Source organism: Panicum virgatum, chromosome 2N (assembly GCF_016808335.1).
Source record: "Panicum virgatum strain AP13 chromosome 2N, P.virgatum_v5, whole genome shotgun sequence".
In the NCBI taxonomy this organism is placed as follows: Eukaryota; Viridiplantae; Streptophyta; class Magnoliopsida; order Poales; family Poaceae; genus Panicum; species Panicum virgatum.
The window spans coordinates 47,740,056-47,767,967 of record NC_053146.1 but is presented as its reverse complement, the minus strand read 5'-3'; the positions used below and the strand labels follow the sequence as shown (position 1 = coordinate 47,767,967).

Below are 27,912 nucleotides of genomic sequence, written 5' to 3'. Positions count from 1 at the left end.
TATCGATAAATAAAGCAAATAAGTGTAAAGCTGCTTCAATTAAATCTAAAGAAACTAATCCACGACGGTCAAAGCTTCACTGCTAGATCGGAACATCCTACACGTGATTGGGCCTAATAAACGTAAGAAATAACTAAACTGTAACCCAAAACAGAGGCCTAAGAACTAGCAAGAGCCGATTCCCGTATCAATTCCCTGTTAAGACTAAGGCAACGCATCTAATACATCACCGGATCATCCAATCCGTTTTGCAAGGCCTAACCTAGCAGATATCACGCCAACTCTTATGTACAAGAGCAAATCGTAACAGATTGGATCTACTAGACAGAAAAGAAGCAGGGTGTTGTCTCCGTGCAACTAATTCTACACAACAAGAACTAGCATAAGATTGAAACATGACTGCACGAAAACAACATGATATTCGTAGATGATAAGCAATAAAGCACGATAGATCTACTAAAAGCCATGCTACGAACATCAAGATAACTAGCATTACTCGCCATCAAAAATGCTCCAGTACGAGTAATACCAAGGTAAAAGCAAGAACAACGCTGCCCTGATCGCAAGAGGCGATCAGGGCAGCATGGCGCTTACTTGGATGAAACCCTAGAATTAGGGGTGGCGATGCACCGAGAGTTGTTGTTTGCGAGACGTGATGACGTTCCCCCCTTTATGAATAACATAGGGTACATATTTATAGTCCGGAGACTTGGGAAACAATCTAAACTAATCTTGTCCCGATCGGACTCTATCTCTAATCTTGAACTAAATCTAAAGATACATGGCCCATGGGGCCCGATCGCTCACACAGGAGCCGATTTACAAGCCATCTTCAATCTCCTGCTTCAAGCCCATCTTGCTTTCGGCCCATAAATTAATCCTGTTAATTCATGGTGATAACAAACCTATAAAGGTTCATAGTTAGATTCATATGCAAGTCACTTCTGATTTGTTTTTTTCCCAGTTGTTACAGTGGCATTGCAATGCTTGTTATGCCCCGCCACTTCAATGGAAATTCACTAGGTGTTGAAATCACCAAGGTAATGTTAATGCTTTTCTGTATACCAATTTGAGCCATTCATACATGAACAACAAGTTTGGTCATATAGTTCTTAAAATTATTCCCTCTAACACACATGCAGGAATACCTCGATCGAACTCGGCTCAAGTTCATGTTTGAGGTGTTATCTCTTAAAGATAGTGAAGCTGACCTACCACCCATGCTTTCTCGTATAATTAAATCATGAAGTCTGAGTCATAATTGCAAGGGGAAGCGTCTTTTGATTTTTGAATTAGCAAGGTCAGCGGTACACTCTGAAACACCCTATCTCTCATTTCCTATACCCTGTCAGCTTTGTATATGAACTCATGTACCCAATTTCCTTCCTTTCTAACCATGACTCTTTCTTTCCTTATCTCTTAATTTTTCAGGTTTACCTCGATCGCCATTGCATTTGCCCCTGATCATGTGGGCTGCATATATCTAATGAACGACCACCTCCCCTATGCTTCCATATTATTGAGACTCTGTACCGTTGCCTATTTATTCCAAACCTCTTTTTCAGATGTTCCCGGCATTCTGATTAAACGTGTTTCATTTCTAACTGGTGTGCCTCTGTGCTCTATATGACCACTCCAACATTTGTATTTTGTATATGCAATGTTAAACACTGCATACATTGATCTTACTTTGGTCGTAAGCACTTAGTTGCAATTAGCACTCAAGCTCGATACACCCATCCCAGTAGCTTACTTAGTACTTATTAACGCTCCTTTTTCTTTTTTAGATCGTCACGTCTAACCGAAATATTGGCATACCCAATTGTACACACTTCCAAGGTGGCACACTCATTTGCTTTGTATTATTTTATTCTCTTCCTCACGTATCTATCCACCAAAATGTCTACCTTTTCTAGCTTCCTTCCACTTCACCACCAACGGTAACTTGTACCTTCAGGTCCCAACGGTAGGATCACACCCCTATATATATGTTACCCTTTCACCGTCTCTCCCCACCTCTCAAATTCTATCCCACCCACAGCAACCCACTTTGAAAGCACACAGCATCCGTCGGTACTAGCTGTTGTACGCCAAGGCCCCAATTTTGCCTCCAAGTCCTCTCTTCTCTTGACAAAGGTTTGTCTCTCTTCCCACGTTTTTGGCTTGCAAATCGCTGGTTCAAATCTCTCTAGTTTTAATCATGCACCTTTTATTTTAATAGTGGCCCATCTTTATTACTCCTTTAACCATGCTAATGAATATTTTTGTTTGGTTTGTTCACAAATTCCGTACCCCCCAGTAACTCACCATGAAGTGGTACGTTGTTTTCCATGGCCGCCAGCCCGGGGTCTACAACGACTGGCCCACGTGCAATGACCAAGTCATTGGGTTCAAAAGAGCATATTTAAGAGTTTTCCTACGGAGGAAGAAGCTTACGCAGCGTACAACGCCTACTTTGGCACAAAGCGCCAACTTGAACGCTGCCGGCCCACAACCGACACTGTTGTGTACAAGAGCCCCTAGTGGAAGGATGCAATCTTAGTTTTACTTGCTGTTTCTTTTATTGTTTTTGTCGCATATTCACTTTTCTAGACTGTACCATCCAACCAGTGTACCCTCAATCTTATCCTGTTGTATGTATGCAACGTCTAAAATCATGTACTCCGCCAACTAGTTCTACTGAAGCAAGTATTTGTTATCAATATGTTCATTCTCCATTAAAACAAAGTCCTCCACATGAGTATCAAACAACTAAATGCTAAGCACTTAGTCAGTAACCACCTTGTTTACAATATTTCCTTCGAAACATCACTCCACCGAACCAAAATAACACAGCGCTAACAAATGCAACCCTACACATTCATTCAGAACCTGAAGACAAGTCAATCTGTTCCTTCAGCTCATCTGGTATGTGCCCCTTATTCCCTTTCATTGCCATTATATCGTACAACAGCGACCTCTGTAATCTTGATGCAGTTGACTGAAAAGGCAAAAGTAAGATGCATTTACACACCATGGTTTATCTAATACCACCACATGTATTCAAAAACCTCTCCTTTATACTTACAGCGTGAATAGGTTTATGTAATTCTTCTCCGTCGTACCACCTCATGTAGTGCCAAACATAGAAAGCCGAGTCACAGCTGCAGTACAAAACGCCATTTTTAGTCACATAAACTCACAATTTTAGGGCGAATTCTGAAGCATCATAACCTTGCAGCAGGAGGATGCGAAAGTTCCAAGTAGTGGTCATGAAAATTGTCAAAATCTTCATCCCAGCCCACAAATAACTCTTCCTTGCAAGCATGTAGAGCCATGTGCAGCTTGGCCACAAAGTTATCATGCATAGCCCACAATGCATCTTCGCCCATGGTTGTACTCACTGGATCGAAGACATGTATTTCCCGTTTCACCATGTCCCAGACATACAAGCACCAGTTCCCAGCAGCCCTGCAAGGTACCATTATCTGCATCCATAGCCCCCCAAAAAAAACTTAGGTATGTACTCATTTTATAGGAGTTTCCATTTTCATTATTAATTTGCCGCCATACCATTCTGCAGTGTTCCATCTGGCTAACCAGGTGGTGTCCAATGAACATGTCTCTCAGATCTTCTGTCACAACAAAATCTTTTGTTCCAAGGACCTTTTCCTGGAACAAAATTAATCAGTCAGGAAAGATTAATCACTGCAGTCATTTGTAAGTTTCCCAAGTAGCTTACACTGAAAGTTGGTTCCATTAAGTGCCTCCATTGTTTATGGTCGCAACCGTTGTTCCTGTACATAGATGCGTCCAAATTTTGCAAGTGCCTAACCATAGCACAAAAGATCTCGCTCCTGATCACCCCATCCTCTCTGAACTGGTCCTGCAGCACTGCACCTTTGATTTTGATTTGTCGGGGGACATCATGCTCGATCCAAAACTTGCACACAGAATCAGTCAAATGTATTCTTCAAGCCCCCCTTTTTTCTGTGTGGTTATTACTGTACCATTACCTTTGCAACTCAACACCTGACATATGCATAATTGCCTTATACTTTACCATGGAACGTGTGCTAACACCTTTCCCTCATTGTACAGGAAGATCAAAAGGTGATGGTGCGATCTCAATCGATAGAACATGCCTCTTGCAAGGTGTTACCTTCAGGCTCCGTGCACGCGCATACAACCTTTCGCCTTCAGCCATTGTATTCTCTATATTTTCTGCAATTAGTGTTTTCTTGCGCACACGCCTGGACACTACTTTACGATCAACAGCTCGCTTACTTCCTGAGTAAGATTTTCCGCTATCCCCAGGGCCATGCTTAACCTTCAACCCCATTTTCTTTACTCTTGATCCCCATGTAATGCCTGGTACAGAATTTATAAACACTGTTACACACATCATAGTTTAAGAACCACCTAAATGAAGGTTGTTAGGTGAAGTACCTTTTCTTGCTGCGGCCAGCACACCTCCTGCCCCACCTGAACATAGTTCCAAGCTGTCCACAACTGCATCAGTGTCCATAAACCCTCCACCTACAATGTGCGTCAATAACTATTAGTAAATGTATACTTCAACCATAGTATCAAAATTTTGGAACATCAAAAACACATCGCACCGTTCCAGTTTGATGATGTTGAAGCATCTTTGGCTCCACCAGGCGTGTTGTCAAACAAGCGGCACGGTATCTTGGTTCCTGCATATATTTTAAAGCACAAACACTGTTACTACAAAACACTCCGAATCACCAAAAGATAAATCAATAGTACGCATATCCCACATACCATCCCCCCCCGGGGTTGCATCGAATCTTGGTGAAGTCGATGTTCCAATATCATTTGTGCATGAAGCTTCCACCTCTCTATGAACGTCCCCTCCCACTGGAGTTGTGTCAAATGGAACCCCGTCCACCCCATCATTTATTTTTGCTCCATGCATGCCAACATCATCCTGAATATTATTGGCCATTGTTGCTGCACAACCATGATCCTTCTCCACATCTGTGGGTTACCATAGTGCTATATTAATTTGAATACATACTTGTAACATGTATGTGTATCTTCAAGTAAATGATCGCAATACACAAACCTGTTGACAAGACATTTGCCAACTTTTCTACCCCCTCAGCCCCCCCTAGTTCTGTACTCTTCCAGGCACCCCCACCTTCGCCACGCGGTTGTCCTGGTGAACCCCGTGCGGCAGCAGATGTATTATCTGTATATGCAATGTGCAACGGCATTTAGGTGTTTCTGAAAACATGTTAATCATACAAACTGTACAAATATTATTACCTATCACATTATCCGAACAAACAGGGTCAGCTCCACTGCTCCCAGCTGCAAGTGCGGCTACTAGTGATTGTTGTTTCACTATGGTTCCCCTAATACTAGAAAAAACCTTATCAATGTTTTCCTTTTGTTTGTCATATGTAGCCTTCAACTCAGCATCTAGATGTTCATGCGCAGAGTCCAGCGCACTAAGCAAGCCACAATAGGCATCCTTCACTCCTTGAATTACTTCCTACACACACATCAACTAATAGACTTTACCTACCTTATTTGTCTAGTAGGCAGGGATGGAGGGACAGGGGTAGGGGGTACTGTACCTTGTGCCTTGGGTCAGAACATCCTATATTAGATGACGAACATCCAGCCTCGTTGTCTTTATCAATTGATCCTAAATTATCCTCATTTTCTTGGACTAAGCAACGTCGCTGCACCCGATGATAACATATAATCAATTAGTGACTTCCAATAATAAACCATAGATGTACTGTTAAAGACATGGATCTTTCTATCATCCCGTGGGAATAGTATATGACTTACTGATCTCGCACCGAATGATACTTTGCTGATCTCATCTAAAGCAATCAGATTTGATATTCTGTACTTGCTGTACGCCATCACACGTGGGGTGACCCCTGCTGGTATATTTAATTCGCCAAGGTCCACATGATCTAGGTACAGGAGCTGCACTTTAACAATAAATTAGCCCCCACACAGAAGTGATTCCATTATCCTGTTAGCTACACATGATCCTATGCTACAAAATCAAAATCAATGCGCAGCACAGGATTATAATTTAATTACCTCTAGATACAGCTAGCAGCCACCTAGCCTCACAGAGAAAGGGTCGCCATGCATCATGTTATTTTCACTTCCTGGGCATTCTTTCGAATTACCGATAGCACATACCTTGCCCAATTGCAATTCCTAACATTTCCAGCAACAGAAATAAATTACCAAATGTTTTTTGGTACCATTGCGGATCTTTCTTCTGGTCCTAGCATATACGCACAACAAAAAGCTGACAATGCAACTACAAATTTGTCCTCATCGTTTTTTGACATCCCTTCTCCATACTCCTTCAACAAAACCCTCCGCAGCTCATCGCACTTAGGCAAGACTTTTGGACTTCTTGTCCCAAAGGTCTGATGCAGTGTCAATTTTAAACTGTCTGGTACCGCCCTCTTTGCTTGAACCAGTTCAACACCATAACTCCTAATCCCTAGAACTCTCTCTATTGATTTCTCAGTCAGTGCCATTTCATTCCCACCTCCTAGCAATATTTCCATTTTTTTTGTGGGTCTAGCCTCCACAACAACCAGAAAACCAATGCACGACTATGGGTCATGTTTGTTTTCAAATGCAACAGCCCCCCTAAACCGATCTCTTCAACAATCTCTCTTTTTCTTCCCAAATGTACAAACAACCTCAACTACAGCCTAAGATGAGAAAGAACCGTGAAATTTGTCGGGGTAGTACTCCAGCGTTTCTTCCTTTTCGCCCTTGCCTCGCGCTTCACCATTCCCCTTCGTCTCTCCCGTATCGCGCCCATCTCCAAGACTGCATCTTCTTGCAGTTCGCTCCCCAAAAACAGCTTCATTAGATGATTCACAGCGCCGCGCATGGCTCCTGGTCACAGCTCTCCTCTGCGACAGGTCTCCGGCATTGCTCTCTGCCTTGGAGGCCATGGCCGGACTACAGATCTGACCCCAAATGGCAAGCCTGTACCACCAGATCCTGTGCGGGTACTCCATTAGCCAGCAACACATTTGGATTCAATCGAACCTATCGATGGGCAAGAGATACCTTACATGGGGTTGCCGTCGGTGCTCACGGCTTTGCCGCCATGGATTGCCTGTGGTCGGCGGTCTTCCTTCCTTCCCCGGTGTTGAAAAGCCCCACACCTTTTGCCTTTTCAATTTTTTTCCTTGTCTATCCTTATTAACTGGCCTCGTTGTACCCCACGAGGAGCCCCACAGGAGCATTTACTGTTCCCCACCACACCTCTGCTAAGTGTACACCATCTCCGCACGCCAAGTTAAATCGATACATGCAACACACATAGATTATTGCTTTTAAACAATATAAATGGACCATGATAGTGGAATTGTATGCTTACAAAAGCCACAGCTCTGTTCACCAATAGCCATGTACTATTTTCCTAGATCCAAACAAAAAAATAGCACTAAACAAAATCCCTCAATTCTAAAGCCGCATACATGCTTTTATCGCATGTCAAGGCCTGCCCGACATTATGCCTAAGCACAATTACAACTCCATAATCAGGAACAACTACAATTCCCAATCTAATCATCTGCTCTTGGCTGCACCAAATGAACTACTGCAGCCAATATTTAGTCAGAAGTCAAAAGACAGCAACGCCATCCATTTTTTGTCTTAATTACCACTGTTTCTCCGTCGACGAGGCATCAACCCTTTTGGATGCAAGGCTTGATGCATCGTCCAGCTCATGATCCGAACTGTCATCATCTTGTCCACCAAATGTTCCGAAGCATTGGTCCCCTTCCGCAAGCTCAACTTCTTCTTTTCCTGTTCCAACTAGATCTACAGAATAGTTGTCCCCCTCCCCCTCCTCACCTGTGACTCCTTCAAGCTCCTGCAAGGTCAAAGAAATAAAGCAAACCATTCATCTAACAATGCTCCATTATCCCACAATTACTTCAACGAACAGTGCGGTACCTGGTACGGCCCTCCCTCATCAAGTGGTGTACCTCCGTTCCAGGAAACTATCTTCGCATTCACCGAATCCTGCGCATGAAACACAGGTCCCATGGTAGAATTTATTTGGATCCGGAGATTCAGCCCAATGCAAATCGATAACTCCACGGATGCAACATTTTTTCATTAAACCTTACCGAATCGGATGACTCCACCAGACCTGATGTACTATCTCCTCTCTTCCTCTTGTTTCCGAGTACCTTCTGAGCTGTACTCTGCCCCATAGCCCCCTCCAGCTTCGCTCCTACAGCCAAGTCCGATCCCTGCATCTAGAAATCAAAGTACAACTTCGCATAATTTTCCCAGAACAGATATACGAAAAAGGTTGGTGGATGCCCATTCGAAGCACGCAAAGTTTTACCAACGAGCTGATCCCACCCGAAGCATCTGAATCCATACCCCTCGCTTTCCCACTCTTGGTTCCTGCTTCGCACTATTTTCCCTTTCCTCACAACCTTACCTTTTCCGCAGCCCTCCAAAGCTATGAGCCTAGTCTCCAATTCAGAGAGGTAACCCCGGCTTATGTACCCCGTAGTCAACGACGCACCCAAATTTCTAAGCGCGAGAGTTCAAAATACAGCTTCATGTGTTTGGCGGTACTTTTACGAAGTACAGGTACCCATTTTCACCATTTTTTGGGGCCCGAACCCCTAGAAATGAATGCCCCCGTGGGCTCTTGTACAACAGGCCGCTTACACCGTCCCAATACAATTTGGCACAGAAGACAATGTCTTCCTTGAACTTAGTTGACCTGGAGTTTGTTCACATTGTTACTAAAATCAAGTGTTAGTATCAAATTTGTTCCAAACACAACGTGCCGGTATTCTGGCCACAAGATTAAACACATTGTTTACCAGACATCTGCGACTCCAAACTAATAATAATAGAGAAATTGATATATGGTTGTGGCTCTTTCCAGTAATGCTGTGTAGGCACATAGTTTTTATCTCAGCACTACACCCTAAGAATGAATCACTTCAATGCAAATCGAGAATGGCAAAAAGGCACAGAGCCATCAAAAAATGATTTGATTACAAAAAAGAAATGACTGACAGCCTTAGACTAACATATCAGCAATTGCAGCAAGGCACTGGTCACCAATATGGCACCTATCTTGGCTATGTCCTAGAACACCACACCGAGAACAAGTCGGTTGCCGCCTTTGCTGCTGATTTCCCATGTCTTTCTCAGGGCACTTCAGCTTGTTATGCTTGTCGCTGCGGCATATACTGCAAAAACGGGGTCTTTTAGAACCTCCTTCGTAACCCGGCTTGTCTCTCTTGTTACTTGGTCTACCTTTGTCTCTCTTCTTCTTTGGAACTCTAAGTGGAAATTGATCAGCACCAGCTACCTCTTCCGGCAAATGCGTATCATTCTCTCTATCAGTTAGGCCAAGACCATCCCGCTCTATGTCAAGAGCTTTCATTGCCTTTTTCCCTTCTTCCAGAAACTGCATTCCTATTTTATAGCTCTCAATGTTCCTGTCACCTAACTCAACATACTCAAGCACACTGATCATAATAGAAGAGTGTCGATATGTCTGAGCCATTAACGAAACATCCTTATTGCCGTACGCTCACAGATGTGCGGGTAACATAATTATTGCCTTCTTTGTCCAACGTTTAACGATCAGACTATCTGGTATCTTCTGCACACCCTGACTGATGAGCACCTGTACAGGAACACATGGACCAATCAAAAGTTATTTCAACAAAGCATATATTCAGTAATCCAAATTCCAAAAGAAGTACACATATTCAATGCAATAAAACCCTAGCACATCACCTGGATGTATTTACCACTTACCCTCAAGATGTGTGCACATGGCAAACCAAAATGCTCCAGTAAACCACATTCACACTCATATTTCTCACCTTGACCTACAACATCCACCACATACCTCCCCTTGCACCACTGTTGCACTCTCTCAAAATCATAGTGCTCAACAATGTACCTGTTGCCAGCTACAACTTCAATTGCCCTGTAGAATTCTGATTCATCTTTTGTCTCACAAAACATCTTGTGTACATTAGGGGTGTATAGTTCCCAAGCATGAACGACTAATGGCCCTCCTGTCAACTTTTTCTTCCCCTCCTACAGATATTGGACAGCTCAATCAAACAGCTCAGGTGTATAATTTATTATGTCAACAAATCTAACTTCACATCAACAGTTCAATTGCATCAATAACAATCTTACCTTCTTCGACCTTTTCTCCTCGTAGTCCTCATCTTGGTCCCTTATGAACTGAAGCTTCGAATACTGCTCAACAAAATTGTGCAAGGTGCTGTTAGGAGGTACAATATTTTTTAGCATCATGTTGGCACTCTCGCTCCGCTGCGTGCTGGTCATGCGAGCACAAAAAATACCCTTGAAGTAGATCTTTACCCACTTTTCCCTTGTTGCATATATCTGAAGCACGAAGGGGTCTTTGTCCAGCCCACACAAATACATCAATCCAGCCCACTGTCTTTCGAATTCATCAATAGTAAGCATCTCCTTCAGCAGCTTGTGAAACTGATCTCTGAATTCCCTATTCTGTGTATATCTTGTCCCCAAACACTCTACAATCCTCTTTAGGACATGCCATTTGCACCATCGATGGGATGTTTTTTTCCATTCCGCTGCGATAGCAACCTCCATTGCCCTACACTGGTCTGCAGCAATGAATTGCATCAGTGATTGTTCCCCTCCCCAATCAAAACACTATATGCATCAACAGTACCACTAGCAAAGTAATGTTCTATCTGTTCCATACTTTCACTGTACATATAATAAACTGTGCTAAAGAAAACTATTAAGCAGACTCACCGGTAAGAATTGTCACCGGTTCCTTGCCTCCCATTAACCTTGTAAATTTTTTGAATATCCATCTGAAAGTCTCTATCTTCTCATCTGTCATCAAAACCCCGCCCAACAAAACTGACTGAAAATGGTTGTTGACACCAATGAAAAGCCCGAATGGCATCTCATACATGTTTGTTTTGTATGTCGTGTCAAACGTGATAGCATCCCCAAAGTGCTCATACTGCATCCTACTCTTACTGTTGGTCCATATCATAGTTTTTATCCTCCCATCTTCATCTTGGTCTATTGAATACATGAACCCTGGATCATCCTTCATGAACTCACCAAAAAGATAAAGAGTCTTCTTAATATCATTTTCAGCCTGCTCCCTATTTATCTTGTGGCATAGATTCTTCAAACATCTCTTTGTAGTGGGCACGTTTTCCATCTTCCCGAAGAATGTACCAAGTATACTGTACAGCTTTGTTATTGGAACATTATTTTCCCTTAACATACGCACTAATGACCTGGTGTACTTATCAAGATGAGTATGTGATGGCCACAGTTTGTTCTCCCCATATGACTCACTCATTTCATGGTTGTGTATGGGATTATGCTCAACCACAACCCACCCATGATCAGCTGTCCTCCCTAGCCGAAGTTTTGCGGGGCAGTTTGTCCTAGCTGACATTGTCTTCAGCTCCCTGCTCGGCCTACCCTGAAATACAATATTACCTCAGTCAGATTTACTTTTTAGTGAGATACTTGAACTACGTAATGGACAATAGAATTTCAGAGTCACAACTTACACTGCAACAGCAGTTTAATTCCTGACCCAGCTGGTACCTCTTTTCCTGAGGCAGTTTCAAGCTTTCCCTGGTCATTGAGTACCTCTTCTTGCCACATCTTATTCCAAAGCCGCACTCCCACGAGTACAAGTTGTAGTACTCATAAGCTTCCTCACAGTCATCAAATTCAGTACCCACTGCAGGGTTGATGATGTACTCTGAATTTCGGTCCGCAAACTTCATAAGAGCCTGCTCCAGTGCACTTGTTTTCCCTAATTCCTTTTCCCTATGATCTGGCCCGCTGCTCACGCAGTTCCTGTCCAATTCCAAAGTCAAAAACAAATCTAGTTAGTCTGTATACATTTTAAATTTCATCAGACTGTACACATCCTAAATAAATAACTATTAATTCTATGCGACAAAAAATCAATAACCTTGTCTTCCAGCCAACTACTTGTTGATTAGTGCTTGAGACTTCAGCATCTACTGACACAATTGCAGCACCCCCACCTTTTACTCTGCCACACATAGTGCTTGAGCTCTCTGCTGGTTGCTCATTAAGGTCCCAATGATTCATGTTACAGCCAGCTAACCTGCACATGCAAAGGGATTTTTAGTTGCCCGCAATACTAGGATCGTGTGAATCTGCCATCTTTCAACATAAATAATTAAGGGCCAGCCTACCATGGATCAACCCGGCCTGGTGCAGCATTGTCGGCAACAACCTCCGCCAAAACTAAACCAGCTTCTTGATTTTCTTCAGATCCTTTGCCAGTACCGTGATCCCTTTCAAAGTAGCAGAGATCAATTAATGTTACGTAAAACAAACCTATCAAACGCTGGGTCCAAAAGGAATTGCCTTGCTTATTCGCTACGCTCACCGTGTTTTAATCTGTTCAAGTGCAGCACATGGGCTCTCTTTCATCGTCTCAGTTTGACTGGTGCTGCAAACACCAATCAATTTGCCCAGCCGGGCTTGAACAAATTCAGCTAATTGCAGTGTTAAAACCATAATACCATTAAGAACCGAAAACCAACCTCTTTATGTGCAGGTGTTCTAAACCATTAGGTGCCGATTCAGATTCGAACCCACAGAACGCAACAGGCCTTGCTACTTTTTGCCTTTTGCCGGGCAATGAACTACAAAAGTGGCAGTAATTTATGGAAAACAAGCCCCCCCCCCCCCCGAGCTATGATATGTACTGAAGTTTCATCAGACAACATACCTTATAGAATTGTTCAGGTCAATTGATGCCTCCGTGCTCCCCGAACCTCCACCGCAATTTACTCTGGGGAATAATAGTACTCAAATGATCAAATGTCAACGCATGGCAAGAGGTTGAAGCAAAACTTTTTGATACAAACCCAATGAGCAAGATGTAATACCTTCTCCCACCAACGGACCCGCTGTTTCTTCTCTTCTGCGAGTTCAAGTTGCTGCTCCGCCGCAAGCATCCATCGCCTTCCATTCCTGCCAAAGCATCACCAACCTGCAAGACATGAGTCCCGCATGGTTGGGACACCATCGCCAATTCTGATGTCGCCGGTACACTGGTTCCAGATTCAGAGCTGCCTGCCGCAGGACATGCCGAGCCGCGGCAAGCGCATTCCATTCCCCCTCCACTTCGACTACTACCACTCTGAGCCGCACCGACGGGAAGCTTTGTTCGGCTAGCTTCGAATTGCATGGCTGCAAAGTCCCACCCACTAACTCCTCCAGCCAACCTACGCCAAGACGGCGACCACTCTGCTTCCGCCACCCACACTCCCTCCCCGCCAACATCAGCTTGCAACCCTCGTCTGGCTTCGAAGCCAGGGTACATGGCCGGAACCAGTGGGTTCATGAACCGGATGTGCCCCGCCGCCGGCGCTCCGCCAGTCGGTGACCACTCTGCTTGCGCCACCCACGCTCCCTCCCCGCCAGCTACATCGCCCAGCCCTCGGCCGGAGCCAGCGCCGGGGTACATGACCGTACCCGGCGGGTCCAGGAACCGGATTCGCCCCCTCGCCGGTGCTACGCCGGTCGCCGCTACTCCCCTCCTCTCTCTTCTAGATCTGATTTTCAAATTTCGAACCGCATGAGAGCTCAGTTCACCGTTTCATACTCCCCCCTCCCCCCGCACCATCCCGTCGCCAGCTCAGCTGTATTCATCGGTACAAGTGCATACGTATAAGATTCGTATACGTACATCTGACACGAAGGTTGGAATAGAAAACAGTACAACACTCATCCACATACCTTGATGGACGGTCCAGATAGGTTCCACCATGCTTCTATGGTGTATATTATTCTAGTCCATCCGGGGCGTCCGTGCGCGAGCGAGCTCCGAATCCATCCATGGCTTCGTGGGCACCGCCAATCAGTGGCGATGTCCACACTCCATACGGGTAGGCCATAGGTTCATGAACGGATAAGGGAGAGCACTCAATGGCGCAGCCTTTCGGTAGCACACCTGAGAGCAAGTATTATGATGAGCTAAAAGCAGGCTGAATGCTGAGGTGGAGGAGAGAGAAAAAGAGAGAGGAGAAGTGGACTATTAACTTACAGCCAGTTTCGACATAAGAATCAAGAAATTTTGTAAGATAGACAAGAAATTTTGTAAGATAGACAAGTGGGTTATATATTTATAGTGGAGAGCTAAACTATTATACAAGTGGGCTAAGGGCATGACTTATAGCTACGCCCGCAGCCGGCTGAGATGCATGTCATGATGATAGTGGGTCCTACTGACCCAGCCAATAGCAGCTCACGGAGGAGCTCTCAGCCCGCTTGAGCGGGCGGATGGCAAGTCGCCCAGCTTCTTCTCTCTTTTTGTACACGTAGACTCTCAGTCAACTCTCCACCACCTATAATACTTATTCTGAGAGATGAGCTATAAAGATTCTTGCAGCCAGCAGTAGTCTAAATCATTAGCCATGCTCTGATGGCCCGGCTGGCCGCCTGATTGAGATGAGAACGAGATGCCTGCAGGCTGCAAGCTCCTAGTAGTAGAGTAGCGGGCTAGCTAACGACAGGCCGGGGACACCGCTCGTCAGTTGAGATCACGGTCGGCTTCGGCTTCGGCTCCCCCTGAATTCGCTCGCGCTTTGGCGTCTTGCTCGCCGGTCCCGGGTTCGGCCTGGGACAGCTTCGCCTTTAGTTGTCTCCAATTTCAGTCGGCATCTTTCACTTTGCATTGGCAAAAATAAACTAAAGCGGAGGCGCGGACAGTAGGCAGGCATCAGCAGACAGACAGAACAGAGAACTTGATTCCATCTTTCCATCAGGCAAAAACAAGTCCAAAGTTCATTAAGTTTTTTCTAACGCAGTAATATACTAACTATCACAGTAATAAAAGAGAGAAAATCCTGAACAATCTGCCATGTTTACATCAAGATGTGAAGCAGCACCAGCTTACTGCCAAGCATAGCGATTGTGACCTTATCCATACAAATATGCAACGGAAGCAGTAGAGCAGACGGCAACCTGTACCAGTAGTCCCGTACATACGCGACACGGACCCGTCCGGCCGTCCCGAGTGGCCGAGTCGGGTCGCTGTGGGCGGGCGGGCGTTCGGTCCGGCGTCAACCTCAAGCGCCTGCCCTCATCGCGTTGGAATGCGCAGCCCTCGCACTGCTCCAATCATCCGCGCTGACGTCGACGCGCATGATCAGTCGGGCAGACCTACCTAATCCGGCTCCATCCGAACCTGCAAACGCTTCTACCATCATGCTAACTGCTAATAAGCACGCGCGAGATGCTCTGTATAGGATGATTAACGGAAGCATTATGCATCTCTGCATGCATGCCTGACGAAGGTTCATCAGCCGATCAGTGAGTTGACCTGAATCTGCTGCTGCAGGTCGATGGATGGAAGGAAAAGGAACGGATGCAGCTGGGATCTGCTGAAGGAAGCCGGGCTTTGACTCCCGGAGCTCAATAATGCTCGTGATAGTGATCCTGTACCTGTGGATTGTGCGCAAATCGCAATGTACTGGGCTGTGACAGTGATCCGTTACTTGTAGACAAAACAAGCAGCTAAAGCAAGTACAAGCTCGTCCGGAGGAATGGACAGCATTATGAGCGAGGGAGGCTTAACTCCAGGAATTTTGGCTTGCATTTTGCAGGGATTTCGTAGAGAACAGTGCAGTGCAGCCACCACACGTGATCGAGTTGGTCAGGATCGCGGATGCCTTTCGGGGCGCACCGTCTTGCATGCCCCCAAGACGGGAAGATGCCGTACCTGAAGAGGAAGCAGCAGCGTCACATGATCCCATGCGTATCTCGTCCGTCGCAACATCAAGGCGCCGGGTGCCGTCAGGGGGATCCAGTGATCTTCTCTGCAACTTGCAGCTCGCATCCTCCTCATCCTCCTCCTCCTCCTTTTTTTTGTTTTGTTTTGTTTGCTCTTCACATAAGTTGCAGTGCTAGTGCTGGCCCTGGCCATAAAACTAGGCTTTTTCAGAAATTTTGATGTTACCTAGGATCAAGTAAAATTAACTGGTACATCAGATAGATTGTCAAAAAAGGAAAAAAAAAACTCGCAATTGATAGAGGTGTCTGACAAGTACTACCACTACTACAGAATAGGCCTTTGTTTCAGGCCATTTGTCCCAACTGACTTTGGGCCCAGCCGGGCCAGCGGGGGACAGGGCCTTTTGTCCCGGGTGGTAACACCAACCCGGACTAAAGGGTGACCCTTTTGTCCAAGTTGGTGGCACCAACCCGGACAAAAGGCCCCTCCACGTGATAGTTCAAAAGAAAGTTATTCTATACTAAGTCACATGTACTACTTAGGTGAGTTGGCAAGAAAATCATGTGCTAGGCAAGAGGCCTTGGGATTGAATCCCGCGGGGTGAAAAAAAAATTTTAGCGTCAGGAACATTTTATTCCGGTTCTGCCACCCGGGACAAAAGCCTCGAGGGCTTTTATCCCAGAAGCCTTGTCCTGATTCCAAAATCGGGATAAAAACCAGTTTGAAATCGGGACAAAAGACTGATTCTGTAGTAGTGTAGACTGCTAGTACGCCACAACAATGTGCCCGTGTTAAGTGGGTATTCTTATACAAAAACTGTGAACGTCCTGATAGCACTGTAGCGTTCATGGTAATTAGGATATGACCTGTACCATCCATGGTACTATAGTATCGTACGCCAGCATTTCCCATTTGATATATTTTTTAGTTTAAGATCACTACCGAAACCACATCAGTTGGAGTAGTTTGGACAAAAGTTTGAGGGAATCTTGCATGCACAGCACAGGTACACCTTACCACACCATTAAATAACTGAAAACAAAGGCCACCCTCCGTTGTTTGCCTCGTCCCTCCACCACCTCTTATTCTCTCCTATTGTTTCAAAAAAAAAACTCTTATTCTCTCCTCAGTTCTCAGTGCTGTGGCTCCCAACCTGCACCAACATAAAGAAGTAAAGACTAAAGAGCCTCCCTAACCACCTAGCACCAGCCAGAATAGGGAGAAAGAGAGCCTGCCAAATTCTCATACAGATACACAGTCTCTCTCTCTCTCTCTCTCTCTCTCTCTCTCTCTCTCTCAAGCTTCTCTTCCTCCATTCCACCATTTTCTCCCACCTCTGATCCCTTCATGTAGCAGCCAGAAAAGCAGCAAAAAGGAGGCGGAGATGGCTTAAAACTCCCAAAACCACCATGAAAAAGGGCTTCTTTGGCCCCTAGGTTGCTGGCATTTGGTGTCTCTTTTTCCGTCACCTGCTCGTATTGCTTTCTCTCATCCCAAGGCGACGAGGGAATAGGAAGCTGGAAAGCTCACCTGCAGCTTTGCTCATGGCCTAGCTCAGGCTGTAGCTGAACGCCTATGTGTCAGGGTCTCAGGGAGTCTGAATCTTGTCCGGTCCTTTCACTTCTCCCTCCTCGCTCTTCCTTGTGGCGTGTCTTGCTGGTCTCTGGAGAGTGGAGAGCAAAACTCTTCCTAGTTCTTCAATGGTGGGCGTAGGCGCTGGCCTGGGCTTGGTCATGGAAGGAACCAGCTGTGGTGCTCTGCTCAAGGAGCTTCAGGTATTCATCTTGTTGTAGTCTGTAGAAGTTGGTTTTGCAATTTCATCCTCGCTATGCTTCTCTTTTGTTAAATGTCGATGTTAACTTCGTGTTTCTCGATTCCCTCGTGTGTTTGGTTAATTCTCCCTCTTTGCTCTTCTTCGGTTTTTATCGCTTTTTTCCTGGAAGAAAATTTGCATTTCTACATATTTTAGCGCCATTTTTGGCATTTCTCAGTTGTTAGTTGGCTAGAACCTCAGTCCTTAGGTTTCTTCCATGGTTTCAGAGCTGCTTGTTCTTTCCTTCCTGGGTTTACACTTGTCGCAGAAAAGTGCAAAATTTTTTGCTCCAGTGCTCCTTGAGTTATGCACGACAATTTCTCGTGCAATCATCTCCTTTTCTGGGTGGTGAACTGGTGAATTCCTTGATGCAGTGCAGTCGCTTTATTGTGGATGGCTCCCCCTTTTCACCTTTCTGGTTCTTCAGCAGCCCAAAAAGCAATACTGGTTGGCTCTAGTGCTGCAGGCAGTTAAGATGTGACAATAATTACTCTTTTAACCTAATCGGGCTTTTACTGTGTACCTTTACAAATTTGTATGTTATTGCTTAGAATCTGGCCGTACTAACCAAAATCCTCTGAAACTGATGTGCTGTTTTATCTGTATCCAGTTTAACTCTACAATTATTTTGATCATAATGTTGTGTTTGACGTAACTCATGCAAATGCTGTTTCTTGCACCAGCAAATTTGGGCAGAGGTTGGAGAAAGTGAGGATGAGAAGAACAAGGTGTTGCTGGATATCGAAAGAGAGTGCTTGGAAGTCTACCGCAGGAAGGTGGACGATGCCAATCGGACTAGGGTCCAGCTGCACCAGTCAGTGGCTGCCAAAGAGGCTGAAGTTGCATCTCTGATGGCAACTCTAGGGGAACACAAGCTGTACATGAAGGTACACAACCATACATGGTGATCAACTGATGGTGACGCACTAATTATGTTGGTTGCGTAAAGGCATGCATGATTTGTTTCTCGTTGAAGTGGATAAGAATTGTAGATACATGAATCCTCCAAGGAGACTTGATTTTCAAGAATCCTGAAGGTTCTCTTTACAGCTAGGCCGCTAGGGAAGTACTCAGGCTTCAGTTTCCACATTACCAATGTTATTCAGTAGTTTGCATTCCACTATATTCTGCAGAGTTTAGTTTATTGACAGACGAAATACAGCTCTTGCGTAATGCAAGGTGTGACCCAGAAATAATTTTTTAACACTTGTGCAGAAAGATAAGGGCATTGTATCGCTCAAGGAACAACTCGCCGCTGTTGTTCCTGTATTGGAGAACTTGAAATGCAAGAAAGAGGAAAGGATCAAACAATTCTCAGACATTCGATCGCAGATCGAAAAGATCCGCTTTGAGTTAAGCGAATATAATGATCAGGGTGATAGCGAGAGCAGTCTTGCTGAGGATCAACATGACTTGTCAACAAGGAAGCTCAACAGTTACCAAGCACAGCTTCGTGCCCTTCAGAAAGATAAGGTATACATCCTGAATCTGACTGTCTGCTTTTCTTAAGATTTTGGTATTGGTATTGCATGGTTAATAGTTAGCAGAGGTGCGCCTTCCGTGTGCTCTGGAAAGGGAATACCTAATACAGATGCTAAAGAAGACTTGGTTGGTCTCTAAAACTTTTTTCACGCTTTTACTGAGAAAAAATATACATTTCCAATATAGTGTATTTTAATTCTATTGAGTTGAAGTTTTCCTAATTCTCTGCAGCTAGGAACCCCTTTAGTTCTTTTAGGAACGCATGCAACTTTCACTATTTGTCAGTGCTTCACATTTACTTCTAATCCTTTTTGCAAATTTTCAGTCTGAACGCCTCCGCAAGGTTCTGGAGTACATAAATGAAGTGCACTCTTTGTGTGGAGTCCTTGGAATTGATTTTGGACCTACTGTAAATGAAATTCATCCTAGTTTACATCAGAATGGTGTTGAGCAATCAAGAAACATCAGCAATAGCACACTGGATGGCCTTGCTAGTACTATATCCAAGCTAAAAGCAGAACGGAAGTCTCGAATCCAGAAGGTCTTTTCGAGATCCTTTCTTCCCAGTTTTAAGTTAACGTTAATTGTTCGTAACATATTTTTCAAATGATCCATTTCTGACAGATGAGAGCGACAATGGAATCACTGTGCCAACTCTGGAAGCTTATGGACTCGCCTGAGGAAGAGAAGCGGCAATTTAGCAAAGTAATGAGCATTCTCATATTACCAGAGGAGGGAATCACATCATCTGGCGTTCTCTCCCAGGAATTAATTGATAAGGTTCAACCTCTTTGTTGTTCACTGTTCAGGTCTTTAAACGTTATTGCCTACTGTAATCATTCATGTTTTAATTTCTCATGCAGATGGAAGCTGAAGTTGAGAGGTTAGCAAAACTAAAAACCAGCAGACTGAAGGATATTGTCATGAAAAGGAGGAGAGAATTAGAAGAGATCTGCCAAAATGCACACATAGAACCTGATGTCAGCACAGCCCCTGAACAAACTGATGCGCTGATTGATTCTGGTTGTTCTTTATGCATCTTGCTCTGCTACTACATTCACATGTGCTCATGCTTTTTCAACAAATAGTGACATTCTTGTGCTTGTTCCATCCAGGCCTCATCGACCCCTCTGCGCTCCTGGCAAATATTGAGTCACAGATATTAAAAGCAAAAGAAGAGTCCCTTAGCCGAAAAGATATAATGGACAGGATAAATAAGTGGATTGCTGCTTGTGATGAAGAGGCTTGGCTTGAAGAATATAACCAGGTACTGTAAACATCTCTAGAATGGAATAGTATACCTAGTACGTCCGCAAAAAGTACCTAATTCAGTGTATGTGGAAAGAAGGAACCACTTACGAAGCAGAAGCAGAAACACTGATCATGTTCATTTTTCATGAGGAACATGTAATAAATTAAACCATGAAAATGACACCAAAGATCTTTTGCAGGACCCAAAGCGGTATAGTGCTGGAAGGGGTGCTCACATAAACCTTAAGCGGGCCGAAAAGGCACGGATTTTGGTCACAAAAATCCCAAGTAAGTTTCAATTCGAGTGTCATAGTATTATGTATAGATTTCAGTTTCCTCGATGCATGACCCAGAATTTTCAAAGGTATGGTGGAGAACCTGATAAACCGGACATTTGCTTGGGAAAACGCAAGAAGTAAACCCTTTCTCTATGATGGGGTTAGTACAAAATTGGATGACCAATAGTGTGCATGCTTCTTCTTAGTTATTTGATTAACTATTTAACTTGTTGGTTTCCATGCTCTTTTAATAGGGCCGCCTAATATCTGTTCTTGAAGAGTACAGACTTAGCCGGCAACAGAAAGAAGAGGAAAAACGACGATACCGGGTATAAATGCTTACGAAACACCCTCCTTGATTGAAAACAATTCTTAACTGACATGGCTTTTTACTGAGTTTTGAATTCTTGCAGGACCAGAAGAAGTTGGAGAGCATCCTACTTGCAGAGAAAGAAGCAATTTTTGGCTCGAAACCAACCCCAAAGAGGACGAGCAGTTTAAATAGGAAGACAAATGGGTACCGGCCAAATGGAAACACTAATGGACTCATGACTCCAACTCCTAGGCGATCATCTCTTGGCAGTGCTACTCCTGAGCTTTTGACGCCCAGGTCATACTCTGGCCACAATAGATACTTTGGTGATTTCAGGCGGCTATCGACGTCTCATCTGAACTTCGGTGATGATTCGCTGTCAACATTTACATCCATCAGTGGCTCTGAACCGGAACCCTTTCTCATGGATGAACTCCATACTGATGGTACTATTCCAGAATTAAGATGCATTGCTTCTTAATTTTAACAACCTTGGGCAATTTTTATCACTGATTTAACTAAATAGTTCTTTTTTACTTTTTTCCTCACAGGGTGATTGGATGATCTGATTAGCCAAGTATTGAGTATTGTAAATGGAGAGCACTATAGTAATTAGTATGTACATTCCTGATGTTATATATTTAGCTCGGATTTGACTACTTAGTATTAGGTTGGTAGAGACTTGGTTTGGGTTGGTTTTGGAGTTGAATTGTTTCAAGCTGTTGGCATTGTAGATTGAGGATTAGGTGAAAGATGTAGCGAATGATTTGAATTTGGGCAGTCATCTCAGCTGTAACATATCATAACTTATGTGATTCGCTTGTGACCTTGTGCGCTGCAGCCTTGTACAAGTGCTATGGAAAATCTATGTACAGAACTACAGATTCTACTGCCCCAGTACTCCTTGTATGCCCCGATGTGCAACTTGAGCTCTCATGCTGCGAAGAACAATGAAGATAAACAGCGTCCGTTTCTTTTATATGCATAGCTTGCTTCTTTTTTGAATTAGTGCACTTGTTTTCCACGAGCTGTGATTTTGCATGTCTCAATTTTTTATGCTTGCCTGGTATGTGTGATCCTAGGCATCGGGGAATGAACTGTTTGGATCATATGCTCTAAATAAGATGGGACTGGATGGAGATGTACTTCGAGACAAACATATTGCATCAGCTTCATTGGCAAAGGCAACATGACACCCCGTTTTCCTTATCATTTTCTAACTGATTCTTGAATCGATCATAAGGATCAACATTATTAAATCACAAAGGTTTAATCGTAGCCAAGCATCAAAATTTGGAAGCACGGGCAACGATCTTATCTTTTTTTTTCAACAATGGAAATGAGAGGATTATAAAAGGAAGTACCTGGTGGAAGAATACATCTTTATCGTGGCATTTTGGTACAATGAATGCCAAGAAGCTCACAGGAAACCATCCGATAATTGTGTCTATCTATGTCCTTGAATCACAAATGAGATCAAATATAAATGTGCACAATATATCAATGAACCAGTAATTATTGCACGAAACATCGACAATTTGGAGTGCAGGGTGACAGGTTCATCTTTTCTTTTATCCGCAAAAAAAAAGGTTCATCTTTTCTTTCCATAACTGTCTCACATACGAGTTTTTTATATACTTTTGTATCATACTAGGATCTGTAAATTGCATATTCCAAATCGAGTAGCTAGCCGCTGACCAAACACTCTCCAATGGGATAGGCAGAAATTAATCATGATTTAGGAGACTGACCCTTCATTAGTATTTTCACATTGGTACAGGCATGCAGCATAGCAATTTCATCCAGCAATTAACGACATGAAAAGTGCACCATTCTCCTGATGCAATATCGAATCTTGCAGCCTTTCATAACTAGCAACACATGTAAGTTGTATTTTGCAGCTCAACAGTAGACCTGTATCTTGAAAAGGACTCACCAACTCAATGCTAACGAGAAATCAGAGTGAAAGGCTTGTCAACCCTACAAAGCAGACCACACATCTGGGAGAAAAAAGCTTCTTCAGATCCTAGCTGATGGACCAGCAAGTTACAAGCAAGCCTGTCAAGTTTTAACTAGACCTATTTACTTGTTCCACAGAGAATGATACCATTTTTTTAACTTATGAAACCAGGTACCTCCCTTTTAAATGCTATAATGAGCAGCTGCATCACATCAGCACAGGTTGCAGAGCATCTGTTTCGATCTTGTCAATCCTCTCAAAATAACATGGTACCTTCCCCCTAGCTCCAGCCTGCATAACATCGCTGACCCCTTCGACAACAAGAGCTTGCATTACACCTGCAGTGCCCGCTATTATCCTTCCCAGCTAAATAATATACAAGCAATAGGCAGATATTCCTGCTGATCAATGAATCACATGTCAGTACTCAGTAAATCAACAGCGTGATATACAACAACAACAACAACAACAACAGCGTGATATACAGCAACACTTAAATTCATGTAAGAAGCAGCAGGCCAGTATAACTGCAAGATGTGGTCCTTAAAGCGTCTGATGCAGTAAGTTACTATGGCAAAGGATTGTGAAAAATTGGGTCTAAAAAAAGAAGTAACATACCGTTATTCTAGGAAGATTTTCGAAGTAGCAAGGCCAGCACGTAGCAAAGGGCAGCATCAATAGTTGACAATGCAACAATAAACAAAGCTACCAGTACAAGAGTAAGTGTAGCCGTCTTCAGCTGCCAATGATGATGATTTGACAAAATCAAGAGGTAAGCAAGATTCCTTGATGCAGCAGCTTTATTTTTTTTATACAAAAAACTACTTCATAAAAATGATCACAATAAGGTGGCTAACGCCCTCCCCTGCACTTCAAGGGCAATAAAAAAAACCTAATAACCCCAAACTCTAAAACAAACTAGTTACTCCTATACTCCAGTCCTAGCTATGCCCTACTAGACAGAGTCAAAAGAATTGCAAAGGATTGCCTAATGCCGGTTCTATAATTACTTAATTAGCATTTGAATGTGAAGCTATTAAAAATGCATCTGGAAGTCAGTTAAAATCTGCCTTGCCCATCTACAATGCATATGGATACGCATACCAATAAATTCAAGACTCAGATAGAAAACTGACTCTAGTGAAAAATAGAATCAGGAATTCAGGATAGGGACAGAATTTAGCATTTCATCGAGAAAGGCATAAGAACAATGAAAACTTTAGCCTTGTACTGAAAATAAACACATATTGACACTTCTTGGTTGAAGGTGATTCAGGTTATGTATCAAATTTATCCACATTTCATTCATCAATTAGATTGCTGCACTTCTGATTTAATACCATGGTCAAAAGAAAAAAATGCCCACTCCAATCTGAATAACAACCTATAGCTTCAGTCAGCCATCATAGTTTGCCAGTTAGTTTAGGCTGTTTAGCTCGTGCTCCTACACAACATCTGCTGCCGTGCTGCAAATCCAACACATTCTAACAAACTCAAATTGCACCTTCCTTGTCTCTACTGATATACTAACCTAATACTGGCACAAAATTACAGTATCTAGCAATGTATCGTGGAAATTCTCTAAACATCTCAACAAGGTCCAATGCAAGGGGCATACCGTGTTTTGAAGGCCTGGCCACTCTAGGTGCTTCAGTTGCCTTGGCTGCTCAGCTAAGAAAGCTACCAATCCCTTCAGACCCCTATCGATACAGAGAGAAAAAAAAATCAATTTCACATTCAGACAGCGCAACCAGGGGGAAATCCACACTTACACAGCGAGGTCTCTGAACACTGCCAGCCAAAGTGGCTCATCATCATCAATCTGGTACTCAGTGCCAGTTGCCCGCTGACGTCCATGGTCCGACACAGCCGCACATTTTTGAAAGCTGGCAGGAGCAAATCGGTTACCACCAGACTGCCGCTTGGCGACCTAAAATGCAAACCATGTAACCTTACATTGGGAAACATGATAAAGAACAGGAGGAACAGGGTGTAATTGGTTCTAGCCTTCTAGGGCCATTGATGATAGAGCACCTTGAGAAGTGGAGGACTCCTTCGGCAGTACAACGGAGCTAGGCTACCTGGGAACGAAGGAAATTTGAGGGGAAGAGTAACGAATTAGGCAAGCAAGAGAGACGATAAATCAAGGTGGGTGGAGGCGCTAGGCTTGAGAGGTTGCAACCTGCGAGCGGAGCCAGCGCGCCTGCCGCTGGAGCAGCCATCCTCCCGGGAACCCTGATGCCAAGCCGCGGGGACGGAACGCTTCGGTGGAGACGGGGATGCTTGGGGCCGGCCGAGAGGGTGGGGGTTTGAGGGGCACCGGTGCGATACGAGATCAGAATCAGATGCGCCATGCCACCGCCTCCGTCGGGCTAGCTGCTGTAGTTGCTGCTTCCCCTTCCGGCACCGGTCTCCAACGAGGCGAGCTGCGGCGAGAGTCCGGTCCGGCGGGCGGCGTTCTAGTGTGCGCCTGTGCGGCGGGCACCGGCGGGCAGGCAAACGACGACGGTGCCGGTGGCCTCCTGGTCCTCCTGCCGTGTGTGGTTGGGCCCAGACGGGCGTCCGACATATTTCGGCCCGCCTAGATGGATCCTGGTGGAATGGGCTGAGGGAAGTAATAATAAGACCCAACAGAAAGGATTTCCGGCCCATGTACACTACCATTTCTATTCTAATCCCTATTCCATTTTTTTCCGCTTAAGTTCAAATTTGAAAATGGGCTTGGAGACCTAGCATAGCAACTAGGAACAAAATTTTCAGAAAAGCTTAAAAGTTAGTTTGAACTATTGGAAGTTCGAAAATTTCATTGCAGGCAAAGCGTTTATTAGTTTTCTTTAAGTTTTTTCTTGAGAAAAAGAAAATGTTTTCCTAAAATCCCAAAATAAGAAAATAGCAGTACAATGCAGTTTAAACTCAAATTTAATTCTCCTGGTACATAAATCTCATGTATAGCAGTATAAAGCACGTACGCTCAGAAACACGCTTGGACCAGAGAGGCGGTTAATGATCTCCAGTAAATTGAATGTAATGGCTACCAGACGAACAAACACCGGATTCAAGAACAGAAAAGTGAAAACCGAGTCAAGTTGCTACTTTACACAGCGTGCAATTCCGTGTGATTAGCCGTGCACACATACAAGAAGCTGCAACATGCAAGAAGATTCATCCTCGCCATTGCGCCAGGTCAGAAAAAGCTCGATCAAGTTCCCGCTTTGCCGGAGGTCCAACGGCGGCGCGGCGACGAAGGGGTTCCAGTGGTTACCGACGTACCCCTCACTTCCCACGCCGCAGGTGATGGCGCCGGCGCCGGCGCTTGATTTGTCCTCTTCGAACGCCACCCATTCCGTCGTCACCAACGTGGTCATCGTCGACGCTGACCCCGCGGCGTCCTTCGTCACGTCAGCCGGCGCCGTACCCTCCACCTCCGCCTCGTCACTGGCATCGTCCTGGGCGTCGCCCATGAGGATCCGCTCGAGGTGCCGGACGTCGTCGTCCTTCAAGCGCACGAACGCCGCCGGGAGCTTGCGGGCGTTGACCACGCCGAGCCCGCGGCACAGGTCGAAGTAGGACGAGAGTTGCGCGCTCTGCTCCGCCGCCCGCCAGAGCACCTTCACCCCCGCCGCGGCGGCGGCCTTGTGCAACGGCGGCTTCGCCGGCCCGGGGACGCCATTGACGAGGAACCGCGCGATGCCGGTGGATATCTCGCCGTACACCTGGAAGATCTCGACGAGGGCGCAGTCCATGGCCTCGAGGACGAGCGGCACCTCCATGCCGTCGGCGTACGGCCGGATTTGCAGGAGCAGCTCCAGCAGGAACTGCCGCTTCGCTATCCGGTCGAGCAGGGTCATTTGGTAGCCGGAGCCCTCGGCGTCGGCGTCGTCGTCGGTGTCTTCCTGCGCCGCGAAGAGGGAGCGGTAGTCCAGGAAGCGGAAGTAGGCGCGCACGAAGGCGGAGAAGGCCTGGGACCTGGCCGACGAGGAGCGGTCACGGAAGTCGGCGAGCTCGAAGGGGACGCGCCCGGCGCGGGCCGCGGGCGGCGCGAGGCCAGAGCGGAGGAGCAGGCCGTGCGCGACCATGAGCGCCTTGAGCGCCACGACCCAGCACCGCGTCCGCCGCGCGCGGCGCGCCAGCGCCCACATGGCGGGCCGCAGGGACGACGGCGACGTGCGCGCCCACGCGAACACCCGCGCGGCGCTCCCGTAGTCCATCCACCGGTCCTCGTGGCTGGTGGCCCGGATGACGGCCGCCTCCAGCTCCCGGTGGTGCCACGCCCACGACCCGGGCCGGCGCGGGCGCAGGCGCGCCAGGAGCAGGCTCCTCCTGTCCTTGAGCGGCGCGGCGGCGCGGCGCCACCACTGCCGCACGGACGTCGTCATCGCCGCTCGCCGCGCCTTGCCGGCTCACCTCGTCACCGCCGGCCTCGCGGGCCGGCCGTGGCCGCACGGCGGGTCAATGCGGTTGAGGATGATCGCCAGCTATTGCAGTCATCATTGGCTGACAACTTGGAATAATGGAAACGAGAGATAGAAGAGAGGGAGAGGTTTGCCAAGAATGGCCGGCATGAACGCAACGTTTTCATGAGCAAGAACGTGAACGGCCACCAGGTCAAAAATTCTAAATTTCGCCGGAAAACAGGCAAACCAGCCTGCTTTGCCTACCTGGTGATTTTGGTAACCTTGGATGGCAAATCTTTTCGCCAGCACACATGCACAGACAGGAGATCCCTATCAGTGCTTACCGCGGGTAAGGGATACCAAACCAAACCAAACCAAATGGAGCTCGTCACTGACAGTCCCGGCCGCTGTTCTTCTTCTGCTGACAGCTACCTTTGTTTGGTCCGTTGCGCATGCATTGACTTCTTCCTACTACCGTTCCACGCATGACGACCGGCCGGCCGCTGTTTTGATCAAGACACGCCATTACTCGTCCTTTGCAGATCCCATTGAAGGGGAACGAACCAAAACTCATTTAGAACTAGTGACGACTGCACCGGCCATG

The 27,912-nt window shown here is 45.5% G+C and overlaps 3 protein-coding genes across 4 annotated transcripts; 1 reads left to right on the top strand and 2 right to left on the bottom strand.

The window, feature by feature from the left end:
• The first annotated feature begins 16,871 nt into the window (after positions 1-16,871).
• LOC120660834 (65-kDa microtubule-associated protein 6-like) lies at positions 16,872-21,851 on the top strand. The gene is made up of 12 exons (XM_039939478.1): positions 16,872-17,592; positions 18,314-18,517; positions 18,846-19,103; positions 19,438-19,653; positions 19,737-19,892; positions 19,976-20,135; positions 20,228-20,379; positions 20,564-20,651; positions 20,728-20,801; positions 20,896-20,970; positions 21,055-21,400; positions 21,506-21,851. The coding sequence occupies exons 1-12, from the start codon at positions 17,518-17,520 to the stop codon at positions 21,508-21,510; spliced, it is 1,809 nt and encodes a 602-aa protein (XP_039795412.1). The 5' UTR covers positions 16,872-17,517; the 3' UTR covers positions 21,511-21,851.
• Positions 21,852-22,681: 830 nt separating this feature from the next.
• On the bottom strand, positions 22,682-25,434 carry LOC120660835. 2 transcript variants are annotated; one of them, XM_039939479.1, is made up of 6 exons: positions 25,097-25,434; positions 24,949-24,995; positions 24,687-24,844; positions 24,533-24,614; positions 23,533-23,653; positions 22,682-23,315 (listed from the first exon to the last, which is right to left on the bottom strand). In XM_039939479.1, the coding sequence occupies exons 1-5, from the start codon at positions 25,266-25,268 to the stop codon at positions 23,540-23,542; spliced, it is 573 nt and encodes a 190-aa protein (XP_039795413.1). In that variant the 5' UTR covers positions 25,269-25,434; the 3' UTR covers positions 22,682-23,315; positions 23,533-23,539. The 2 variants fall into 2 exon arrangements, with proteins under 2 accessions (XP_039795413.1, XP_039795414.1); XM_039939480.1 differs by having other exon boundaries at positions 22,682-23,312.
• Positions 25,435-25,909: 475 nt separating this feature from the next.
• Positions 25,910-27,912, bottom strand: LOC120658868 (putative clathrin assembly protein At1g25240). Its single transcript, XM_039937010.1, has one exon. It carries the CDS (start codon positions 27,288-27,290, stop codon positions 26,034-26,036), a length of 1,257 nt encoding a protein of 418 aa, XP_039792944.1. The 5' UTR covers positions 27,291-27,912; the 3' UTR covers positions 25,910-26,033.

Bases quoted from the DNA above. Each gene is read 5' to 3' on its own strand.
- LOC120658868 (XM_039937010.1), bottom strand. From the start codon at position 27,290: ATGACGACGTCCGTGCGGCAGTGGTGGCGCCGCGCCGCCGCGCCGCTC.
- LOC120660834 (XM_039939478.1), top strand. From the start codon at position 17,518: ATGGTGGGCGTAGGCGCTGGCCTGGGCTTGGTCATGGAAGGAACCAGC. The intron at 17,593-18,313 runs GTATTCATCTTG...TTCTTGCACCAG, and splicing joins CTCTGCTCAAGGAGCTTCAG to CAAATTTGGGCAGAGGTTGG. The intron at 19,104-19,437 runs GTATACATCCTG...GCAAATTTTCAG, and splicing joins GTGCCCTTCAGAAAGATAAG to TCTGAACGCCTCCGCAAGGT.
- LOC120660835 (XM_039939479.1), bottom strand. From the start codon at position 25,268: ATGGCGCATCTGATTCTGATCTCGTATCGCACCGGTGCCCCTCAAACC. The intron at 24,845-24,948 runs GTGCTCTATCAT...TTTGCATTTTAG, and splicing joins GGAGTCCTCCACTTCTCAAG to GTCGCCAAGCGGCAGTCTGG. The intron at 24,615-24,686 runs GTAAGTGTGGAT...CTGTATCGATAG, and splicing joins GTGTTCAGAGACCTCGCTGT to GGGTCTGAAGGGATTGGTAG.